This window comes from Triturus cristatus, chromosome 4_1 (genome assembly GCF_964204655.1).
Source record: "Triturus cristatus chromosome 4_1, aTriCri1.1, whole genome shotgun sequence".
Taxonomy (NCBI): Eukaryota; Metazoa; Chordata; class Amphibia; order Caudata; family Salamandridae; genus Triturus; species Triturus cristatus.
This window is the reverse complement of record NC_140585.1, coordinates 730,811,479-730,832,519: the sequence shown is the minus strand read 5'-3', so window position 1 is coordinate 730,832,519 and position 21,041 is coordinate 730,811,479. Positions and strand designations below refer to the sequence as shown.

Sequence of the window (21,041 nt, the reverse complement as noted above, 5' to 3'; positions counted from 1 at the left end):
AGTGTCTCTCTCCAAGCTGCAATATTGTCGACAAGAAGTGACCTACTTAGGTCATCTCTTATCGAAGGAGGGAAGGAAACTGACCCCAGAAAGAATTCAAGCCATTGCGCAGTTGAGTGTGCCAAGAACACAGAGAGAAGTGCGTGCTTTCTTGGGCATTACCTCATACTGTAGGCACTGGATCCCAAATTTTTCCTTATTGGCAAAACCTTTGCTAGCCTTAACATGCAAAGACACACCGAATCCTATCCCATGGTCTGAAGAGTGCCAGAAAAGTTTTGTGGAATTGCAATGCATTGTGCTCAGCTCCTGTGTTGGGTACTCCTGACTACAGCAAGCCTTTTACGTTGTATGTTCACGAGAAAGATGGATGTGCGTTGTCAGTGTTAACACAGCCCTTTGGCGACAGACCGCGCCCATGCGCATATTTTTCATCCACCTTGGACCCTGTAGCGAGGGCATTGCCAAGCTGTCTGAGAGCGACAGCTGCTGCAGCTATGTCTATCCGACAATCTGCTGGTCTGGTAATGGACAACACATTGATCGTTATGGTTCCACATGCTGTAGACACATTATTAAACAGAACCAAGACACAACACTTGACTAGTGCGCGATTATCAGGCTATGAGCTCACACTGTTAGCAAACCACATACACATAAAGAGATGCAATACGCTGAATCCAGCTACGTTATTGCCACATCCAGCAGACCTAGATGAGAATGAGCAACATGACTGTCTGTTCAGAACAGAAGAAGAGACGAAAGGGAGAGTAGATTTAAAAGATACTCCCCTGACTGAGTGTGATGGTACTTTATGGGTGGATGGTTCGTGTTTCAAGCTCCCTAATGGTGATACGACTGCTGCATATGCTATCACGACTTTACACACGGTTGTGGAAATTGCACGAGTGCCACATAATTCGGCCCAAGCAGCGAAATTAATCGCCCTCACGAGAGCGTGCGTGTTGTCTGAAGGAATGAGAGTGAATATTTACACAGATAGCCAGTACGCCTTTGGCGTGGCTCATAATTTTGGGCGACTGTGGAAAGAGCGTGGGTTTCTGACGTCGCATGGAGCTAAAATTCAGAATGGCAAGTTGGTGAATGATCTCCTTGAGTCACTGACCCTACCGTTGCAAGTTGCGATCATGAAATGCAGTGCGCACAGGAAAGTTACAGATGATGTTGGACATGGGAATGCGTTTGCTGATGAGACCGCGAAAGAAACAGCCCAGAATGTGAAGACTAGAATGTATGTTGCAGGCCCCGCAAGATGGGTTGATGATGTTGGAATGTGTGAGAACACAATAGAGAGTGTGAAGTCGCTTCAAGCTGAGGCCACAGAGAAAGAGTTAAGCAAGTGGAGAGAAAGTATGGGTAAGTTGGATGAGAATGGTTGCTGGATTGATCTGACAGAACATAGGCGATGGTTGTTACCTGACGCATATGTGCTCCCAGTGGTTACTATGGCACATGGAATGGCACATATCAGTACGAAAGGAATTTGTAAGTTGTTGGCTCCTGTATGGCAGAATGCTGGAATTCCCAAATGTGCAGAGAATGTGGTCAAGAATTGCATGGTATGCTTGAAGTACAACCCTGGTAGGGGAACCCCAACTCCAGCTGGTCACTTTGCACCCCCATCATGTCCATTCGAAGTCTTGCAGCTGGACTTTATTCACATGGAAAGATGCAACAACCTGAAATATGTACTGGTGGTTGTTTGTGCTTTCTCAAAATGGATAGAGGCCTATCCTCTGAAAGATAACACTGCCCTATCCACAGCCAAAGCCCTTGTGAAAGAATTTTTCCCCAGGTTTGGGATGCCAAGAATGGTGTGGTGTGATAATGGAAGTGAGTTCGTGGGTAAAGTGATGAAGAATGTATGTGAAGGTTTAGGCATAAAGCAAAAGTTCCACGCTGCAAATCACCCCCAATCAGCTGGACTAGTAGAGCGCTACAATGGAGCCTTAAAGCTCAGGCTGGCCAAAATTCAGGCGAGCACCGGTCTTAAATGGCCTGACGCTCTGCCTTTAGCACTCCTGTCCACCAGAATGACCATACACTCACGAGTGGGACTTAGTCCCTATGAGGTCGTCTTTGGCCGCCCGGCTAATGTATGGGGCGTGCCAAGACCGGCGAAATTTAGTGAGATTGAGCATCCAGTACTACTCGATTACCTGTATGATTTGACTGTTAAACTGCGTGTTTTGCACCAACAGGTACATGATACTCTTCCTCAAGCTTCTGAAACTCCTGGACACCCTATCGACCCTGGCACATGGGTGTTGATTAGAAACTTCCAGCGCAAGAGCAACGACGAGCCTCGCTGGATCGGCCCTCACCTTGTGCTTTTATCAACGAGATCAGCGGTGCGAGTAAAAGGGAAGAAACACTGGATCCATGGCACCCACTGCAAAGTAGTCCCCTTGCCTTTGCCATATGACCGGTGGGTCCAGGAGGGTATCGCCGACTCTGAGGCAGACATTGTACCTCGTTTTGTACCATTCAGTAACGCACGCATAAGAGACACAGTTTCAGACCAAGAGAGTGACAATATTCTGCAAGAAGCTGTGCCACCATCAAGTCGACTGGACACCACTGAGCCTGAACTTTTGTTCCAAGACCAAACAGCACCTGACCGCTATAATTTGAGACCAAGGCCCATGGACAAATAAAGATTTCTTTACTATTCCCTTTTTGACATCTTTGGCTCTCCCATCTGAAGGACTTTCTTGATTTTTGTTTTTCGAACCACCATCCGGGTTCAGCCGCAGGGTCGCGGTGCCAAGACTTTGGGGTACAGGCCGAAGACGTTAGGTCAACGGTTCTGGTTGGTCTAGGGCGTTTCCCTGGACTGACAGGCGTACTCCTTAGCAGAAGAAACTCATCCGCCGCGAGCGGCCCGATTAGAGGATGGAGTTTTTTAAGATGGAGAGACCCGTTGAGGAAATGAACTTTAAAGCAAGGATGTGTAGAATTGTAAAAAGTAAATGTTTTGTATTTTTGTGTCTATTTACACTGTGTAGTATAATAATGTTCATCGTAGGATTTGTGTTTTTCTCCTCTCAAAAGACCATTGCGCCCACTGTACAGCCTATACCTCTTTCTACTGCCTCCTCTCACTCTTTTCACCCTCTGCCTGAGCACGAACAGACCAGACGATCAGAGTTTGTAAATAACTCGTTTATCCAGCTCTTGCACCAGCACCAACTAGTAATGAATACGACCAATTGCTGGGTGTGTGGGTTAATGCCACATACCATTAACAAGGGTATTCCTTATTTGGTGCTGCCTTTTAGTTACAATGGATCGTCATGGGCATTCCAGACCATGTTCCTCTATGCTCTAGATGCTTACTCCCCGCGACAACCGCGTTCCATCAGACCTGGTACAAATAATAAAGCCTTAGTGAGAGGAATTGCCGATATGAGTAGAGATATTGATGCATACTCATCCATTCCCAAAGAAGAATTGTGACCTTATGTAGGATGGAACGCGACGGGGTATAGTATTAGTTTGGGTGAAAGACAGCGCAAAATCTCATCCCCAATCTGGGTCGTACCCCACATAGGTCGGTTCTGCTTACAGGGCAATGGTCAGAATCCTAGAGCTCAACTGGGGAGAAGTGACTGTACTGAAACGTACACTTTCCCGTCACAGTTCTCACCTGCGTTTTAGCTGTCAAGGGCACATATTTAATCTGCAATGACCGAGCATATACATGGTTGCCCCCTGATTTCTCGGGCACATGTTATATTGCGAACTTGCTACCGCCTACATTTACTGCTGCCTCTGATTATCACAAGACCAGAGTTGTGAGAGGTGTCATTAGTAAGGAGGATACTGCCGGTCAAGAAGCGGGAGACTTCTTTTTGGGTTTCCTGCCGTTTTGGGGACCTATGGTGAATAGTAGGAACCTGAGACAACTGACACGTGTGGTTGAATCCACTGTAAATGTAACGGCTGGTGCCCTTGGTAATCTGACCGCTGAGCTCCAAGCGGATCGCCTTGTGACTTTGCAGAACCGCATGGTTCTAGACGTTATTCTTGCAGACCGCGGTGGGGTATGTAAGGTTATCCAATCCAGTTGCTGCATTTTCATACCAGATAACACTCCAACAGTCTATCAAGCCATCTCCAAACTCCATAAAATATCTGAATCCATACACGTGGATAAGGGAGACTGGTCACTGGTGGGGTGGTTCTGGGAATTGATATCTGCCTGGGGTTGGAAAGTTCTGATGGTCATTGGAATGATCTTAGCCATTCTTTTCCTGTTCTGTCTGTGCATACAGTGTGCTCCTGCGATATGTGGCCTCTGTGCTACTTTATGTGTGAGGAAACCTGTATCGAGGGACGAGCTAAGTAATAGGATGATGCTACAGCAACATCTCCATGACTTTGTGAACATCGACCTGGACTCGGATTAAGATGAGTATAGTGATTGCCTATGTAAGGGCAAAAGGAGGGTCTGTCGTACTTTAATCTCTGGCACCGCGTAGGTGACAGGGCCCTACCCCTGTCTATCCTGGTATTGGCGAACCACAAATGATTAATGCGGTATGTACGAGTGCTTTATATATCGTTCTAGCTATGAATGCACTGTGTACACGTTATTCTGCTTCACTACGCGGGTTCCATTTTGGAAGCGGTGGCCATCTTGTCATTGCCCTCACATAGGCTATAATGGAGCAAACACGGGCCTCACAGTATATGTGCTTTCCCGTGACTTCTCTGTGACCTGGGCAGCTGGCTCTGCTGCCCCAGGTCAAACTGGTCTCACGAGCTCCCCTTCCTCCGTCCACCTGTGATTAGCATCAGGGTTTGACCCATCATAAAACCCTTTCATTCTACACGAGCTTCCGGCTAATCTCTTTCACACCTGACTGTTCCTGCTTTATGACTTGTTTCCCAAAACAGGAGCTGCCCGTGTTTTATTGGGGCCTATTGATATCAAATGTGGGATCTGAACCTTACTGTGTAAATCATTGTGGGCTGGCCGAACTGGAATGTGGGATGGTCATCATGACTCTGCCTTTTCTTTGTAATGTACACTTGTATATTGCCGTATCATAAAACCTAGGAATGTATGCTTGAGGCAGGGAAAAGTGTATTTAAGATGAAGTCCGTTTCTATGATTTTCAGCAGTCTCCTGAGAACATACACGCTGTTGTACTTCTAGGATACCTGTAATTGGTCGGCAGCCAATAAATGAATCTTTGACTTCACCTAGAAGACTCTGTGTTTCTGTAGGTCTGGAACAGGGTGAACCCAGAAGTCATAGGGTGTGTGCCCCTGCACCGCTGGGACTAAAATACCCAGTACTTCAAGTCCTCCTTCCTTGCAGAGTTTCTTTACAGGTCCAGAAGTGTCTGATTTGGTGGGATCAGAGACCCAGTACTGATACCCAGTTGTGCCTTTGAAGTGGAGGTGACTTCAAAAAGGACCTTTGAAGTGCACAGAGGTCCTTCTTTCCCAACCCTGGACCCAATCTCACTACAGGGGGGTAATCAACTCTTTATATGGGTACAAGACACTGTCCATTCAGGTGTGTCAGCTACTCCCTCACATCCTGCCCAGGATGAACCATCCAGATGCAGATGGGCACTCATTCATATCTACCCTTCCTTGTGTGACTGTCTACAGGAAATTCACAAAGCCAAGCTGTCACTCACACCAGACGTGTATTTTCAGACCACTTGCAGGCACACAGAGCAGAGAAATGCCATCTTTCTAAAAGTGGCATTGCTAAAATAGTAATGTTAAATCCAACTTTGCCAGCAAAGAGGATTTATAATTGTCATTCCACTGATATAAAACATGAAAGAATGTAATAAGGAATTCCCAGTGTTAACCTATGAGAGGGGGTGGCCTCACAGTAGTGAAACAATAATTTAGGTGCCTTTCGCTACCGGGACATGCAAAACCTAAAAGTACATGTTCTACCTTTTAGTCACACCGCACCCTGCCCTATGGACTACCCAAGGGCCTACTTTAGGGGTGACTTATATGTACTAAAAGAGGGGTTTAAGGCTTGGCAAGGGGTTTTAAATGACAAGCTGACATGGCTGTGTGAACTGCACACACACTGCAGTGGCAGGCCTGAGACATGTTTTAAAGGGCTACTTTTGTGGTTGGCATGATCAGTGGTGCAGGCCCACTAGTAGCAATTAATTTACAAGCCCTAGTCACAGGTAGTGCACTCAACTAGGGACTTACAGATAAATGAAATATAGCATTTCTGGATATATCAACGAAACCATGTTTAGGGGAGAAGCACATGTACTTTAGCACTAGTTAGCAGTGGTAAAGTTCTAAGAGTCCTAACGCCAATAAAAAGAATACAGCACAAAGGGGAGGTAAGCAGGCAAAGCGTTTGGGAGAAGACCACCCTAAGGCTGTCAGGTCTAACAAGTGTCTCCCCGCCCCCGCCCCCAGCTGAAAGTGAGGAAAGTTTCCCAACGTCTAGGAACTTCTCCTCACCAAGGCAGAAGAACCGAGAAAGACCATCAGCTTTTGTAAGGTCTTCCCCAGGTCTCTGTTCCTCCCTAAAGGCCAGGGAGATTGACCACCTCAACAATTTTGGATTCTCACTCCTTATTTGCATTAGCCACCTGATGGGCCTATGGTCTGTCTGCATAACAATAAGGAAACCCAAAGATCCACCGGACCTGGGTCAATTACAGTACAAAAATAGCTGGTCACAGTGGAAGGAAAACATTCATTCTAATCACATCACCCAAAATAAAAACGTTATTCAAATAGATCTGACATTCTAGCCTATTTATATCAGAATTTACATAATGAAAACAATCTGTACAATTGCAAGAAGGTGCTCCAAGGGGAAGTGAACGTATTCTGCTTGGAAATGTGTTTGTGTGAGGGCTTCAAAAAGTGAAGTTGGGAAATTCACAATATTTACATTCTATTTACAACAACCTGTCCAGTCATCTTATTGGCTGCAGCTGAATAAAGATACACAATAATGAAGAGATACAGTAAATCAATTACTGTTATCCATGTGTAAATGCAAGTACAGTACAGGTACACAATTAGGAAAAGTCGACGTTTCAACCCCAATGGTATGTGGAGGAACAATGAGTCCTTAAAATGGGGTCTTCATCAGGGCGGGAGGAGTGACCTATGGGTTATTTAAAGTAAAGATAACAAATTACTAAGGGTGACAGATAAGATTTGATGTATACGATACGTGGGTTGACAATAAATGTTCATCTTGTTTCCACAGCAGTTGGTCAGTGGAATTGATCACATAGATTGGCCCGTAGGCTCCTGGGTCAGAGAAACAAGTTTTCTCAAATGAGTTGGAGATTTACATAACATGCTGAAAATTAATGAAAAGCACGTCAGCATTGAGGACATGGACAAAGTTAATTCAGCCCAAGAAGGCATGTGGAAATTGAGTACTTACTAAGGATGTGGGTCAAACAATGAATGAATGAGCCCTGTGACATCGACAGGGAATTTGTTCAAGATTTGAAAGTAGCCGTATGCACAGGAATGGAGTAAATCAGGTAAAATTTAAGAACAGGACAAAAACAGCATCAGAGGCCATAGTGGGCTCGTAAGGGCTTAAACATAGAAATTAACAAGGGTCAGCGAATAAATCTATGGGTTTAGCCAGCCAGCGGAATGTAGGAATTACCTTCGTACTCTGCTGAAGAATCCAGCCATGTGTCACGTGTAGCTGATCAGACCACGTCAACAAATAGCCAGCAGGAAAGGTCAGTGTGCACGCGGCGGTGCTCACGTCGGGAGCACAGTGACTAAATGATAGCACTAGTGACCCAATGCGGTCATCAGTGTGTAACCGCGTGAATACCCGTAGGCAAATGGAATTTACATGACAGTGGGTCCTTCTTAACAGGGCATGTAAAACTTTAAGGATGCATCAAAAACCAAAAAGGGGATTTAATTCACCAAGCCATAGAGTCACTGTAATTGATAGCCACTTTCTGGCATCTTGTGGTGGTTATCTATGTAACAAATTATTGTGCCATATATAATCCAACATAGTGCATCACAGTGACTTGTCTGTACAATCACATTTGGGACAAAATATAATTGAACGCAGAATAATCTAAGGAATGAGTAAGGACCTCAAACATTCGGATAGAGTGAAGACAAATTGGAATAGGATTACGATATCTCCAGTTACAATAGTTACAAATATCCATACTATGTTTGAAGAAATTGTGATACCACTGATCAATATAACCAAATTATATGTAGTTCTGTGATATATATAACATTGTTGAATGACATATAATCATGAGGCATTATAATTATACAGAAATATCAATGATAAACATGATGGGATTCAATCATTGTTAAGGCAGGACATCTGCCTAGCGGTCTCATCTAGTTCATTCAGACTATTATGGATAGTATCCAACATGTACATCCACTTGCACTCACGCACACTGAGGATTACATTTATGGCTCCCCCCCACCCTGGGCCTATTGTGACCATTTCAGGGACTAACCATTTAGGACGCTCTGGCGGATGGTTGAGTGCTTAGAAGTGTTCAACTAATGGGGTGCCTGGGACGTTGCATCTCACCCTGCTACAATGTTCCAAAATACACACCTTATCTTTCTAGTGTGTTTGTCCAATGTACATTAGATTACATGGACAGATGATAGCGTTAATTACGTCAGTAGTATTGCAATTGGTATGAGTTTTTAGCTGTAGGGTATGTTGTTTGTAACTAAATTGTCTTGTCTCAATGGTAATGTTGCAAGCCTTATAACGGCTACACTTCAAGTGTCCTACGATCTCTTGTAAGCTCCATAATGATCAAATTGAGGGTTGTGTGGGGGGTTTCCAAAAGGGAACGAACTACATGATCTCTGACACTTCTGCCTTTTTTAAAAGAGTGCATAGGTGGTTCACTCCGTTCAAGATCATCTGAGATCAATTTCCAATGATTATTCACAATACATCTGATGTCATTGCTTCGAGTACAGTAGGTGGTGACACACATCATTTTGTTCATGGGGTCACTGGTACGTGGTTTGGGTGTTAATAAGGGTTCCCTTGGGATAAACGAAGCCCTCTTACGTGCTCATTTTAGAAGTTTTTTAGGGTATACCCTCTCTGATAGGCGAAGAAGCAATCCTTCAGATTCTTCTAAGTAGTCATTCTTGTGTGAGCAGTTCCTTTGTATCCTTAGAAATTGCCCGAACTGCAAATTATCTCTCAAACCTCTTGGGTGATGACTGCTGTATCTTAAGAGTGTGTTTTTTTCTATATTTTTTCTGAAGAGGGTTGTATAAAGGAGAATTGAGATTGTAAATAGAATGTAAATATTTTGAATGTCCCAACTTTACTTTTTGAAACCCTCGCACGAGCAAAATTCATTTCCAAGCACAATACTTTCACTTCCCCTTGGAGCACCTTCTTACAATTGTACAGATTGTTTTCAATATGCCTATATAAATATGCTAGAATTTCAGATCTATTTGAATAATGTGTTAAATTTGTGTGATGGGATTAGAATGAACTTTTTCCTTCCACTGTGACCAGCTATTTTTGTACTATGGTCTGTCTGCATCAGGAAATGAGTCCCATGCAGGTATGGTCTCAACTTCTTCAGTGCCCAGACCACAGCAAAGGCTTCCCTTTCATTAACACTCCACCTCTGTTGCCTGGGAAGTAACCTCCTGGAGATGAAGGCTATAGGTTGGTCTAGGCCCTCTTAAAATTTTGAAAGTACTGCTTCTGTGGCATCTGTCTGCTGAACAATACATTTCCTGGTAAAGTCAGGAACCTGGAGCACAGGGGCTCTGCACATGGCCTGCCTTAGGGAGTCACATACATTTTGGTAACACTCTTTCTTAGGGATACCCTTACCGAAGATTCTTCGCTGCCCTCCAATCCCCTGTACTTTGAAGTGGTCTAGTTTTAACATCTTTAAAGGTCCCAAATTAGAGATCTGCATACTGGTACCTCCAATTGTTTTGTGCTCAGTGTCTGGGAGTACGGGTAGAGTCAAGCAAGAAACGGATATCAGCTTGTAATGGTGGCGCCGATTCATCTTTTTCAGGGTCGGAACTAGGTTAATGTGGATCCCCACAACGCTGACGTTTATGTTGTCAAACAAATGCACATTTTTACAGAGAAAATTTAAAGCTGTACAACAGTCTGTGTCCACTTCATGGGTACACAGGTGGGTAGTCCGTGGGGTGAGGGAAAACAGAGAAAAGTACAGCCCCAGCAACTGGTGGAATTCCCTCTGCTGTTCAGACGTCAGAGTGGGGAAAAGGTTCACACTTTCTACTGACCTATCTTTCTTCTTGGAGGCTAAGAGGTCGAGGAGAGGTTCACTCTCCTTCCCCCCCCCCTCAATCGGTCACCAGCAGCATGGTGAGCTCAGACCTCTCAAAGTGTGGTTTGAGACGGTTGATGTCAAGTTCTCGGTCGGGTACCTGGGGGGTCTTGAGGTCCACAGATAGGTAACCTCCCCCTTCCTCTTAACTATCTCATAGGGCCCAGTCCAGCGGTCTTGGAGGGCCCTGGGCCCCATAGCAACACAGCAGTCCTTCTTCCTGGCAGAGATTCTTTATAGATCCAGAAGTGTCAGAGACCCAGTACTTTTACCCAGTTGTGCAGTGGAGATTACTTCAAAGAGGGGCTTTGAAGTGCACAGAGATCCTCCCTTCCCAGCCCTGGGTCCAGGTGCACTACAGGGGGGCTAAATCAACTCTTTGTATGGGGACAGGACACTGCCCATTCAGTTATACGTGTCAGCTCCTCCCTTCTATCCTGCCCAGCATTAGCCATCAGGACGCAGATAGGCACACCTACCCTTTATTTGTGTGTCACTGTCTAGAAGAAATGCTGTCACCCACCCCAGATGTGTATTGGAGACAGGCTGTAGGCACACAGAGCTTTAAGAGCAGAGAAATACCATCTTTCTAAAAATGGTATTTCTACAATAGTAATGTTAAATCCATCTTTGTCAGCAATGAGGATTTATCATTACCATTCAAATGATATAAAACATGACAGAGCTACTCCTTCTCAATCAGGAATTACAACTTAAAAGTGTAATTAGGAATTTCCAAGGTTAACCTATGAGAGAGATAAGCCTCACAGTTGTGAAAAACAAATGTAAATGCCTTTCACTACCTGAAAATGCAAAACTTAAAAGTACATGTCCTACCTTTTAGTTACACAGCACCCTGACCTATGGCAATCTAGGGCCTACCTTAGGGGTGACCTATATGTAATGAAAGGGAAGTGTAAGGATTGCCAAGGGTTTTTAAAATGCCAAGCCGACATGGCAGTGTAAACTGCACATACCCTGCAGTGGCAGGCATGAGACATGTTTGAAAGGGCAACTTGTGGGGGTGGCACAATCAGTGCTGCAGGACAAATAGTAGCAATTCATTTACCGGCCCTGGACACAGGTAGTGCCCTCTACTAGGGACTTGCAGATACATTAAATATACTAATTGCAGATAAGTCAGTGAAACCATATTTAAGGGAGATGCGTATGCACTTTAGCACTGGTTAACAGTGGTAAAGTGCTCTGAGTCCTAAGGCCAACAAAAATAATACAGCAAAAAATGGAGGTAAGCAGGCAAAAGGTGTGGTGGAAGATCACCCTAAGGCTGTCAGGTCTAACAGCCACCTTGTACTGGTGGGTCTCATTATGCTCCAATAATCTCTCATTAATTCCCATTTGAATACAGTACATCTTAGTGTAAAGAAGGTCAGTTTATGTCTTGGTCGAGCTATGTATTTCAACACCCCGAGTCTAACATATTGCAGTGTCATAGGAAACTGCCCCTCAATTCTTAACAACTCTTCTTCCACTGCCCTGAATCTCTTCATCTTTCTTCAGGACTAAATGGTGTATTGGAAAGTTCCTTCCTCCGTTTTGAATTTGAGCCACTCTCCACGTGAAATGAATCCCATCATATATATCTTACTTCTGTTTTATTGTGTCCTGTGCAAAATTGTGAGTTGTATCAACCTAAAAGTGGCAGAAAGAACTCAATTTCATTCTAGAGGCAAACCAGTAAAAGGGTCAGATTTTGGGCATTTTATGCAGTTCGTGTGGCTCTATCTGGCCATTAACCCCTTCGCTGCTGCGGACATTCCGCTGCAGCGCTGGGGGGGGGCAGGGGGGCAGCGCGGCGGGCCTGTGCTCATGACGGAGCCGCTCCGTCATGAGCCACAGTTGAGCTGTGCTCATGACGGAACGGTTCCGTCATGACTCCGCCCATTTGCGTTGTCGCCCCGCACAGGCGGGGAAACAGCGCCGCGCAGGCGGAGCGGCCGCCGACAGGATTGTCATGACGGAACCGTTCCGTCATGAGCACACGGCAACCGTGGCTCATGACGGAACGGTTCCGTCATGAGCAGGGAAGGGGTTAAAATTTAGATCAAGGGAAAGCAGACATGCTCTAATATCCTACCTGCAAACAGGATTGTTTGTAGGCAATTTGTGATTAATTTATGGCTGCTTTCTTAGTCCCCGTCTTTTTTTTCAACCTGTCCATGGCAGGCAGAAGCAGATCGTGAAATTTCAGGGATTTGCATTCCAATCAGATATGAGGAAATAATTTAGCCAGAGCTAGTATACTACTTACAATTGTCAACAATGTGACTGTTGGCATTGGACAGCTGTTCTATGTTTACTAAACAAAGACAGAGACATACAATTTTCAACATTACCTTTTGAGCTTGGGTTAATTCTTTCCCCAAGTTGATTGCATAACAAATCTGCAGAGGGAATATTAAGAAATACATTTAATGGGTACAGTAATAGCAACTAGCCTACCACCTCACTATATCGAGGAGAGTTGTGATGTTGTGCAATCCTCTTCTTACATAATTACAGTTTTAATATATTGCACAATTTTACTCTGGATATAATATTGTGTTTGTATACAAGTAGGAATAAGCACCCTTAACAATGTGACCAGAACCTTTGCAGAATCACCTTTTAGACAATAAAACACTAAGAATGCAGTAATCAGAACGACTGTACTTGGAAACACTATATATCATTGTTTTAACCTGGTTTATGGCAAGCAAAAACACAATTTGTTATCTTTAACAATCCTCATTTGCGCACATGCGGTAACAATCTTCATTCTGAATTTCCGATCCAAAAACGTCCAAAAGTTCCATATGTATTATAACTTAGCAGGTTATCGGGAAGAGTGTAGTTTTGTGATCTTAAATTTCACATCATAGATCAGAAAATACATTTATGAAGGTGGAAACAACAGTATATGATTGTTTCTGCACCATAGATTTATGGTTCGGGCTGGACAAGGGCCTTTCTAAGTGGGTGACTGTGGATAAGTTATCAGGTATTGACGTACCTCATACAGGTAGTTTTACCACTACAGAAATGCATGTAGATGTATAGCTGTGAAAGAGGGTATTATGTGGCTCTTAAGGACAACAAATGAAAGGGTATAAATCAGATATAATGGGGTACAGGGGTAGATGGATGAAAAAAAGTTTGTTGTAAGGTAGATTTTTCAGAGGACATTTAAATGCCGCTCCTTCTACTTCCTCAACTGTGATCTGAAATCTTTTGATAAGAAGTTGTGGGGTATGGATGTGAATAGAGCAGATGCCTAAGATCTGGGCAAACTTACTGTTCAGAGGTGTAAAAATGGCCAAATGAGTGATATACATCTTGGTGTCAAGCATAGTTAATCTGGCATAGGATTTTCTGCAGCAGTTTACTTTCTAAGTGCATAAATATGTATTTCAAGTTAATGCTGATAAACGGGGAAATAAATTTATTTAATTATTCGGATACCTTTTCTCCATCTGTGTTGCTTTCCAATACATAAGCGCTGAAAGAGTTCTCCTCTTCGTAAGAGTCAGGATCCCGAACCACAAATCCAATTAACCTTTTGTTATCTTGATGGGCAGTAAATTGAGTAATATTTTCGAGTTCATACTGAAAACATGAAAGATACATTTAACATTTTCTTAAAAAATCATCAAATTCTAAATTTTGGGATATTAATTGCAATCATAAAAATGAGATTACTCACGCATGCTCTTGTAACTTGAGTCTGAGGGTCTATCAACCTGTAATAATAATACAAACAATTAGGTAGTTTGAATTTTTATCAAATAATTTAGTTGCCTGTCTGCTCATCAAATTATCAGATGGATCACAAGCATCCCTAATGATTAGGATGCATTGAAAGAATTGTAGTTCGTAAATCGCATTAGCAGCACAGGAAAAGATCCTCTGAAGGTAAGCTGAGAGCCTAGAGTGTAGTGAGCTTGAATATCATGCTTAAATAATGGTCATAAGTACAGTAATGGGAACCAGCCTACCGCCTCACTGTATCGAGGAGAGTTGTCATGTTGTGCAATCCCCTTAAATAATGATCATTTTAATATATTGCACAATTTTTCTCTGGATATAATAATGTGTTTGTATGCAAAAAGGAATTAGCACTCTTAGAAATATGATCAAGCCTAGTCCGTAATTAACGCAGATTTCCCTTACAAGTATTGGAATGGAATGGGGTAATATTTTCACCCTTAAAGAAATGAAAGGCGCTGGCATGTGTGCAGCGTCCCTGTTAATCAACACAATATGGCAACAAGATTCCTCTTACTCCGGTTATTACACTAAATGCATGCCCATGATCCACTAAGTCATGTATGAAACAGTTCATATTTGCACACTATCGGTCTGATTCACAAAGGTAAGCTTACATTTTAGTGTAAGATTATGATGTTTTGGGGGCGTGGTCTGAGGCGTCAAGATGGCGGACGCACTCTAAGAGTGCTCTGGACCCTCCGTCATCCGACTGGCATCCGCCCGTCCTCAGCTGCAACCTACGTTCTACAGACGAGGAACTTGATCCTCTGCACTGTCCACTCCGCTCCGATCTACTCCCCAGATCTTCAAAATGGCGGCCCTGGCTGCTCACCGTGCTTAAAAGGACGTTCCCCTGCCTGGCGGCTGTGCCTGCTCAAGCCCGCCATCGGAACCCTCAGCAAAGACGCCTTCCTCCCGGGACCCCCGGGGACCCTCCGGTGTTGGGGCGGCATGAGGTGACCGCGGGAGTCTGCACTGCTGTCTGCAGTGGCCTGCGCTGGTGCCCGGCTGCGCTGAGCGGACTGCGACCAAGTGAAGCCCGTTGCGCCTCGACTGTTACCTCCGGACAGCGGCGCTCCTGTCTGTCCTGACCTGTTGCCGATACGCTGCCTGGTGAGTCGGCGGGGGTGGGGCTCGTCGGGACCGTTATTCGCGGCTTGGAACTGCCACAGTGACCAGGAGGGAGTCACGCATCACCCCCTGAGGCTGCTGTGTTCTCCCCCTGAGGAACCTCACTGGCGAAGTGGAGCGGCTGCTGTGGGACCGCCTAAACTTCAGCAACTGCCCTCGGGCCCTGTACAGACGGTGAGTGGGGGTATCAGCCACTAAGTTGGGTGGCGGCCGGGGTTACAGGGCAGTGCTTTGCCCCCCATTTCCTCGTCCCCTGAGGGTGCCTCCGGTGGTGTTGAGGTGGGGGCCCTTCTGGACGACTTCGCCTGGCTATCCCGCGCCGCCTTATTGGCCAAATCAGACTGGTTGGGGGCGGCTGCCCTCCCTGAGGCCCTAGATTCTGGGGGTGTCCTGCCCGAGGTGGTGGCCCTGGTGGCTGAGGTGCTGGGGGGTAGGGTTCGGCCACCGGGTTGGGTGGCGGGTGCAGGCAGAGTAAGGACATCGGCCCCCCCTCCCGTGGCACGCTTCTTTCTGGGGGCGCCGTCACGAATCCACAGGCCTCGGACTGAATCGCCTTGTACTGGCCCCCCCTACACCTAACTGAGTCCCCCATCTGCCGCTGTTGTACTGGAGGGCCGCGAAGGCCTCCTCTTTGATGCTGGGCCCGCCGGCCCCTGGGTTCGCTGGACCCCCGGGGCTGCAACGGGCGTTCCATACCGACCGCGGCCCGCCACTTGACTGCGGCTGCTCTCGTTGAGGAGGCCTGGGTCCGGCTGAGGTTGTTGTGAGGGGGGCACGGTGCCCTCTCCATCCTTGATCGTACTCTGCCCCATCTGCTCTGGACAGTTGGTGTGGGCCAGGGGCTCCGCTGCGGGCGTTGGCCCCTTCCGGGGCCCCTCACTGCTCTGGGCTGTTCCATCGGAGGTGAAGTCATCTGCTTCAGACTTTGGGGACGGGCTGGAGACGGGTGGTGGTGGTTGGTGTCTGGCCGGCCTGGCCACCCTTCGCTGAGGAGCTCTGCCTGACCTCGAGGGTGGTTCCGAGACAACTCACTTCTGCCCCCACCGGGGACCCGAGGGGTTGGGTTTGGACGCCTGGGCCCGAGCATTGACGGCCTAGGTGTCTGGGGGACCCCCCTCCCGCACTTGCTCCCCAACAGATCAGCCACCCACCCCGAGATGGGCAGAAACCGCCCCGTCCAGAACCCGGTCCCTCCAACCCAAACGAAAATGAATCAATTTACCACGTCGGACCGGGACACGGGAGGCAAACCGCCTGGCATGCCGGGTGCCGCCGGGGGATATCTGTCCACCATCCTTCAGGTGATAAGCACCTCTCAGGCCTCAATAGAAACTAAGATCGGCGAGGTGAGGGTGGATGTGGCTCTCATTCACCAGGAGCTGCGCAATGCCACAGCACGAGTCACGGAGGCGGAATCCCGTATCTCCACGGCGGAGGACGACATCAGCCAACTTAAGACCCAGGTGGCCCATCTCCAGACCCAGACCTCGAAGCTCCACAGTAGGGCAGAGGACGCCGAAAATAGATCAAGGAGGAATAACCTGCGTCTCCTGGGGTTTCCCGAGGGAGTGGAGCAAGGCCACGCCGACATGCTTGTGGAGACCTGGGTGCGCTCTTGGATGCCCAAAGATAACTTGTCACCATGGTTTGCTGTTGAACGGACTCACCGCTCCCGGGCGCCCAGGCCTCCACTTGGGGCCCCTGCCCGATCCATAATCTTGAGGGTCCTCAACTTTCAAGACAGAGATGCCATCCTTGGGGCAGCCAGGGCACAGGGGCCACTGCAGCAAGATCATGGTTTTCCCGAATTACACCAGGGAGGTGCAGGCCCAGCATCGGACCTATGATGAGGTCAAACAGAAGCTTCGCAACATGGGTCTCTGATACGGTCTCCTCTTCCTAGCCCGGCTCAAGGTCATCTTCCAAAATAAGACTCTTTTCTTTGATAACCCTCAGGCGGCGTGGATCTGGCTCACGGAGGAAAGGCCTCTTCTGCCCCGGCCGGCTTCCTCCCCCACCCAACGGGCTCCTCAACAGCCGCACTCGACCCTCCCCAAACCCCAGCGGTGCCGGACGAGGTCCCGCAGGAAGACCGACCGCCGTGGGGAGGCATCCCGCTCTCCGGGTGCGACGTCCCAGCACCCTCCATCCCGAGCCTCGGCCCGAGGTTCCAACACTCCCAGCCCGACCACCTCACTGATTGACTTCAGTGACTGCCCGGGTCCCTCGGACAATTTGCGCCACGCCATTTCCGACTGACCTGTCTAGGATCCCGATGATCCGAGGAACCGGAGAATCTGAGGTCACCTGAATGATAGCACACGGCGAGAGCGCTTTCTCATAACCCTATGAGGCGCCCAAAAGGCGTTGGTCTTCGAACTTCCCGCAAGGGGGGTGATCTACTCTCCTCGAAACCAACGGTTTCATGAACTACTCCCTCCTTCACTCCCTGGACTCAATTTGCATTCCTTGTGTTTATTTGCCCAATGCGTAGTTGCAGCTGTTCACGATTCTCTTATCTGATCACATGGAGGGGGGTCCATCTCTGCCACAGACATGTTCCGCTAATCGTTCTAGCTTAGCGACCAGACTTCTTGTTGTTTAATTTGTTTTCCTTTTCAGGGTGACAGATGCTTCACTTTAGGAAGTGTAGGGTGGGGGGAGTTGGGGGGCAAGGGGTCGGGGGAGACCGTTGTCTCTAGTTCGTTTGTTGTTTTTAGCCGCCCACGGGCCGCTGTTCTCTGTTCCTTCTGGTAGCCACACATGCATGCACGCCACTGGCGATGACACAAGTCTCATCTCGACGCACACCTCCTGCCCAGAAGGCCCGGCTAAGGGAACATGTTCCCACCGGGACCTGACACTGGCTGCGCTTGCACCTCCTCTTCCCTATACCACCCACCACGATGGCGTCCATCCTACCTAGGCCCCTCCACGTTCTTTCGTGGAATGTCAACGGCCTGCTGGATCACATAAAACGCACTGCTGTCCTTCGAAGCGCCCAACGGTATGCACCAGATATCCTGTTCCTGCAGGAAACACATCTCCTGGGCTCAGAATGTAATTTCCTCACCCGGTATGGGTTCGACAGGGTCTGGCACTCCGGAAAGGGCTGCCCTTCACCCTGACACAAGCCGACACAGACGCACAAGGCCGCTATGTGGCCCTGACGGGTAGGATTGAGGGACACCCCATTAATCTTCTATGCACATATATCCCTCCCGCGGTCATGGCCCCTGCCCTCAGCTGCCTCACACTGGTGCTTTCCTCCTTCCCACAAGGCCTGACGGTACTAGGAGTTAACTTCAATGCCATCTTACAGCCCTCAAGCGACACGACGGGTACCCCATCGGCGGCCGGCCTTGCTTCTGCAAAACGCCTATCTGACTGGTCCTCGGCCCTGGGTCTCTACGATGCCTGGAGGGTGTGGAATCCTCGCAAAGTCCAGTTTACCCACACATTGGCGGCTCACCATACCCACTCTCGTATCAATCTGTTTCTACTATCTGCCGAGAACTGCCAATTGATGTCCAGGTCCACAATCTTACCCAGGGGTGTCTCAGACCACTGCCCTGTATCCCTTCGCTTCGGACACCGCCCCGGCAGCGTCAGCGGGGTATGGCAAATTAATGCCTGGTTCCTGCAGGACGCAGACGTCACAGAGTCCCTCGGGCAGGAACTGCAGCAATATTTTTTGACGAATGCGGGCTCAGTCCCCTCACCGGGCACGCTGTGGGAGGCCAGCTAGGGGTCTGGTCCACGCAAAACGCCTGGAACAATCCACCCGACTCATGCAGCTGGAGGCCCAGGTGGCGCAGCTGGAGAAGGCCCAGGCTACCAGTGATAGCGATGACTCCGCCCGACAGCTTACACTGATCCGAGAAGAAATTTGCCAGATCTCGCTGGAGTCCGCTAAAATGCTTTGGCGCTCTTCGGTTGCGCGCGTGTACGGATGGGGTGATAAAAATGGCAAACTTCTCCACAACCTGGTGTCCTACCCCAGAGCCAATCACATTATTCCCGAGATTCGGATGGAACCGGAGCCCACCACACTACCACCCACGACATTGCCCAGATGTCGCAGACTACTACACAGCCCACCCTCCCCGGACCTCATTGGCGGCTTTGCTGTCTGAGACTGGGACTCAGCTGCCCTGCTTCTCCCAGACGGACTCCGAGTCCCTGGAATGGCCTTTCACCCGGCAGAGATACACGGGGCTATCTCACTGTTGCGCTCCGGCAAAACGCCTGGGCCCGACGGTTACCCCCAAGAATACTACGCGGCCTACTGAGACACTTTGGTCCCGCACGTACAAAGCCTGTTTAAGCACGTAGTCGAGGTGGGAGCCTTCCCACCAGAGACCAATGTGGCCACTATTGTAGTCCTCCCAAAGACGCAGCCGCCCTCCCTCGTGTGTACGGACTACCGTCCCATCTCCCTTATCAATACGGAAGTAAAACTCTTCGCCACCGTGGTGGCCCAACGGCTACGTCCCCACTTACAAGAACTGGTGCACCCCGATCAATGCGGCTTCATGCCTGCCCGGGGGACCCGGCACTGCATACGCCGTCTCCATCTTGCCCTTACGCATCACCATCTCCTCACCCCGTATCTTGCACTGCTTTTCATAAACTTTGAAAAAGCATTTGATACAGTGGACTGGGGCTACCTGGGGGACGTGTTGGAGAGGATGGGCTTCGGCTTCCCTTTCCGACGCCTCATCCGGGTCCTTTACTCTGCCCCCAAGGCGAGGGTCCTCATCAACGGCGTGGTTTCTGAGGCGTTCCCCATCTGGAGGGGCACCCGCCAGGGCTGCCCGCTCTCGCCGTTTCTATTTGCACTAGCAATGGAACCCCTAGCTTCCCTCATCCATCAGGACCCCCTCATCCGCGGCTGGGCCTGGGATCTGCACCAGATCGACAAAATTGCCCTGTACGCTGATGACGTCCTCCTTTTCCTGGCAGACCCGGAGAGCTCTGGCCCGCGATGCCTGGACGCCCTTTCGGCTTTTGAACGGGTCTCTGGCCTCAGTCTCAGCCCGGCGAAGTCCACCCTAGTTCCCTTGCACTCCTCCCGGGCGTGCTTCGACTGGCAGACGACCATCCCCCTGCGGAGGCAATCCTTCAAGTACCTGGGGGTGTGGGTGGCCCTCCTCCTGGAGCTCGAGTGGGCCTTGAACATCACGCCCCTGGTCACTAAAGCCAAGGCGGACCTCAGAAGATGGCAGACCCTTCCCCTTAATCCCCTCGGTAGGAGTGCCCTTTTCAAAATGATGCTCCTCCCCCACTTCCTATACATCTTACAAAATGTGACCACTCATCTCCCCGGTGGCTGGTTTTGGGAGTTGGCTGGCGTCCTCACCCGCTTTTTATGGGGAGGAGGCAGACCGCGTGTGTCCCTAGCGCATTGCCTTATGATGGAGGAATGGGGGTGACCAATCTCCACCTCTACTATCTGGCCATGAGGCTGATCGTGATCCACGACTGGTTCGCGGGCGGCTGGTCCAACCCGGCGTACCGAGTGGAGCTTCGGTCGACGGATTTTGCGCAACTCCAGGCCTACCTGTATGGGAGCCCTGTCCCACTGGCTCTCCCCCCTATCACTAGAACGGTGGTCATGGCATGGCGAACCGCCCTACGGTACGTTAAATGGAATCGGAAACTCACCAGACAGACCCCCTCTGTGGAGTGGGGCCTGGCTAGAGGAGGTCTCGTCCCTCCAGAACTCCCGCAAATGGGACCACATCGGGATCTCGCTGCTTGGGGACGTTTGGGTGGGGGACCATGTCA

At 48.5% G+C, this 21,041-nt stretch overlaps 1 protein-coding gene across 3 annotated transcripts in view; it reads right to left on the bottom strand.

Annotated features, from left to right (window-relative positions):
* The window catches only part of APPL2 (adaptor protein, phosphotyrosine interacting with PH domain and leucine zipper 2), a 668,813-nt gene that overhangs the window by 40,938 nt on the left and 606,834 nt on the right, over positions 1–21,041 (bottom strand). For 2 of the 3 annotated variants that reach the window (XM_085653220.1, XM_085653221.1), the window contains exons 18-20: positions 14,056–14,092; positions 13,815–13,958; positions 12,710–12,757 (exon numbers count right to left, since the gene is read on the bottom strand). In XM_085653220.1, coding sequence (XP_085509346.1) covers positions 12,710–12,757; positions 13,815–13,958; positions 14,056–14,092 — 229 coding nt within the window. The remainder of the gene's footprint in view (positions 1–12,709; positions 12,758–13,814; positions 13,959–14,055; positions 14,093–21,041) is intronic. The other variant, XM_085653222.1, reaches the window with a different exon arrangement.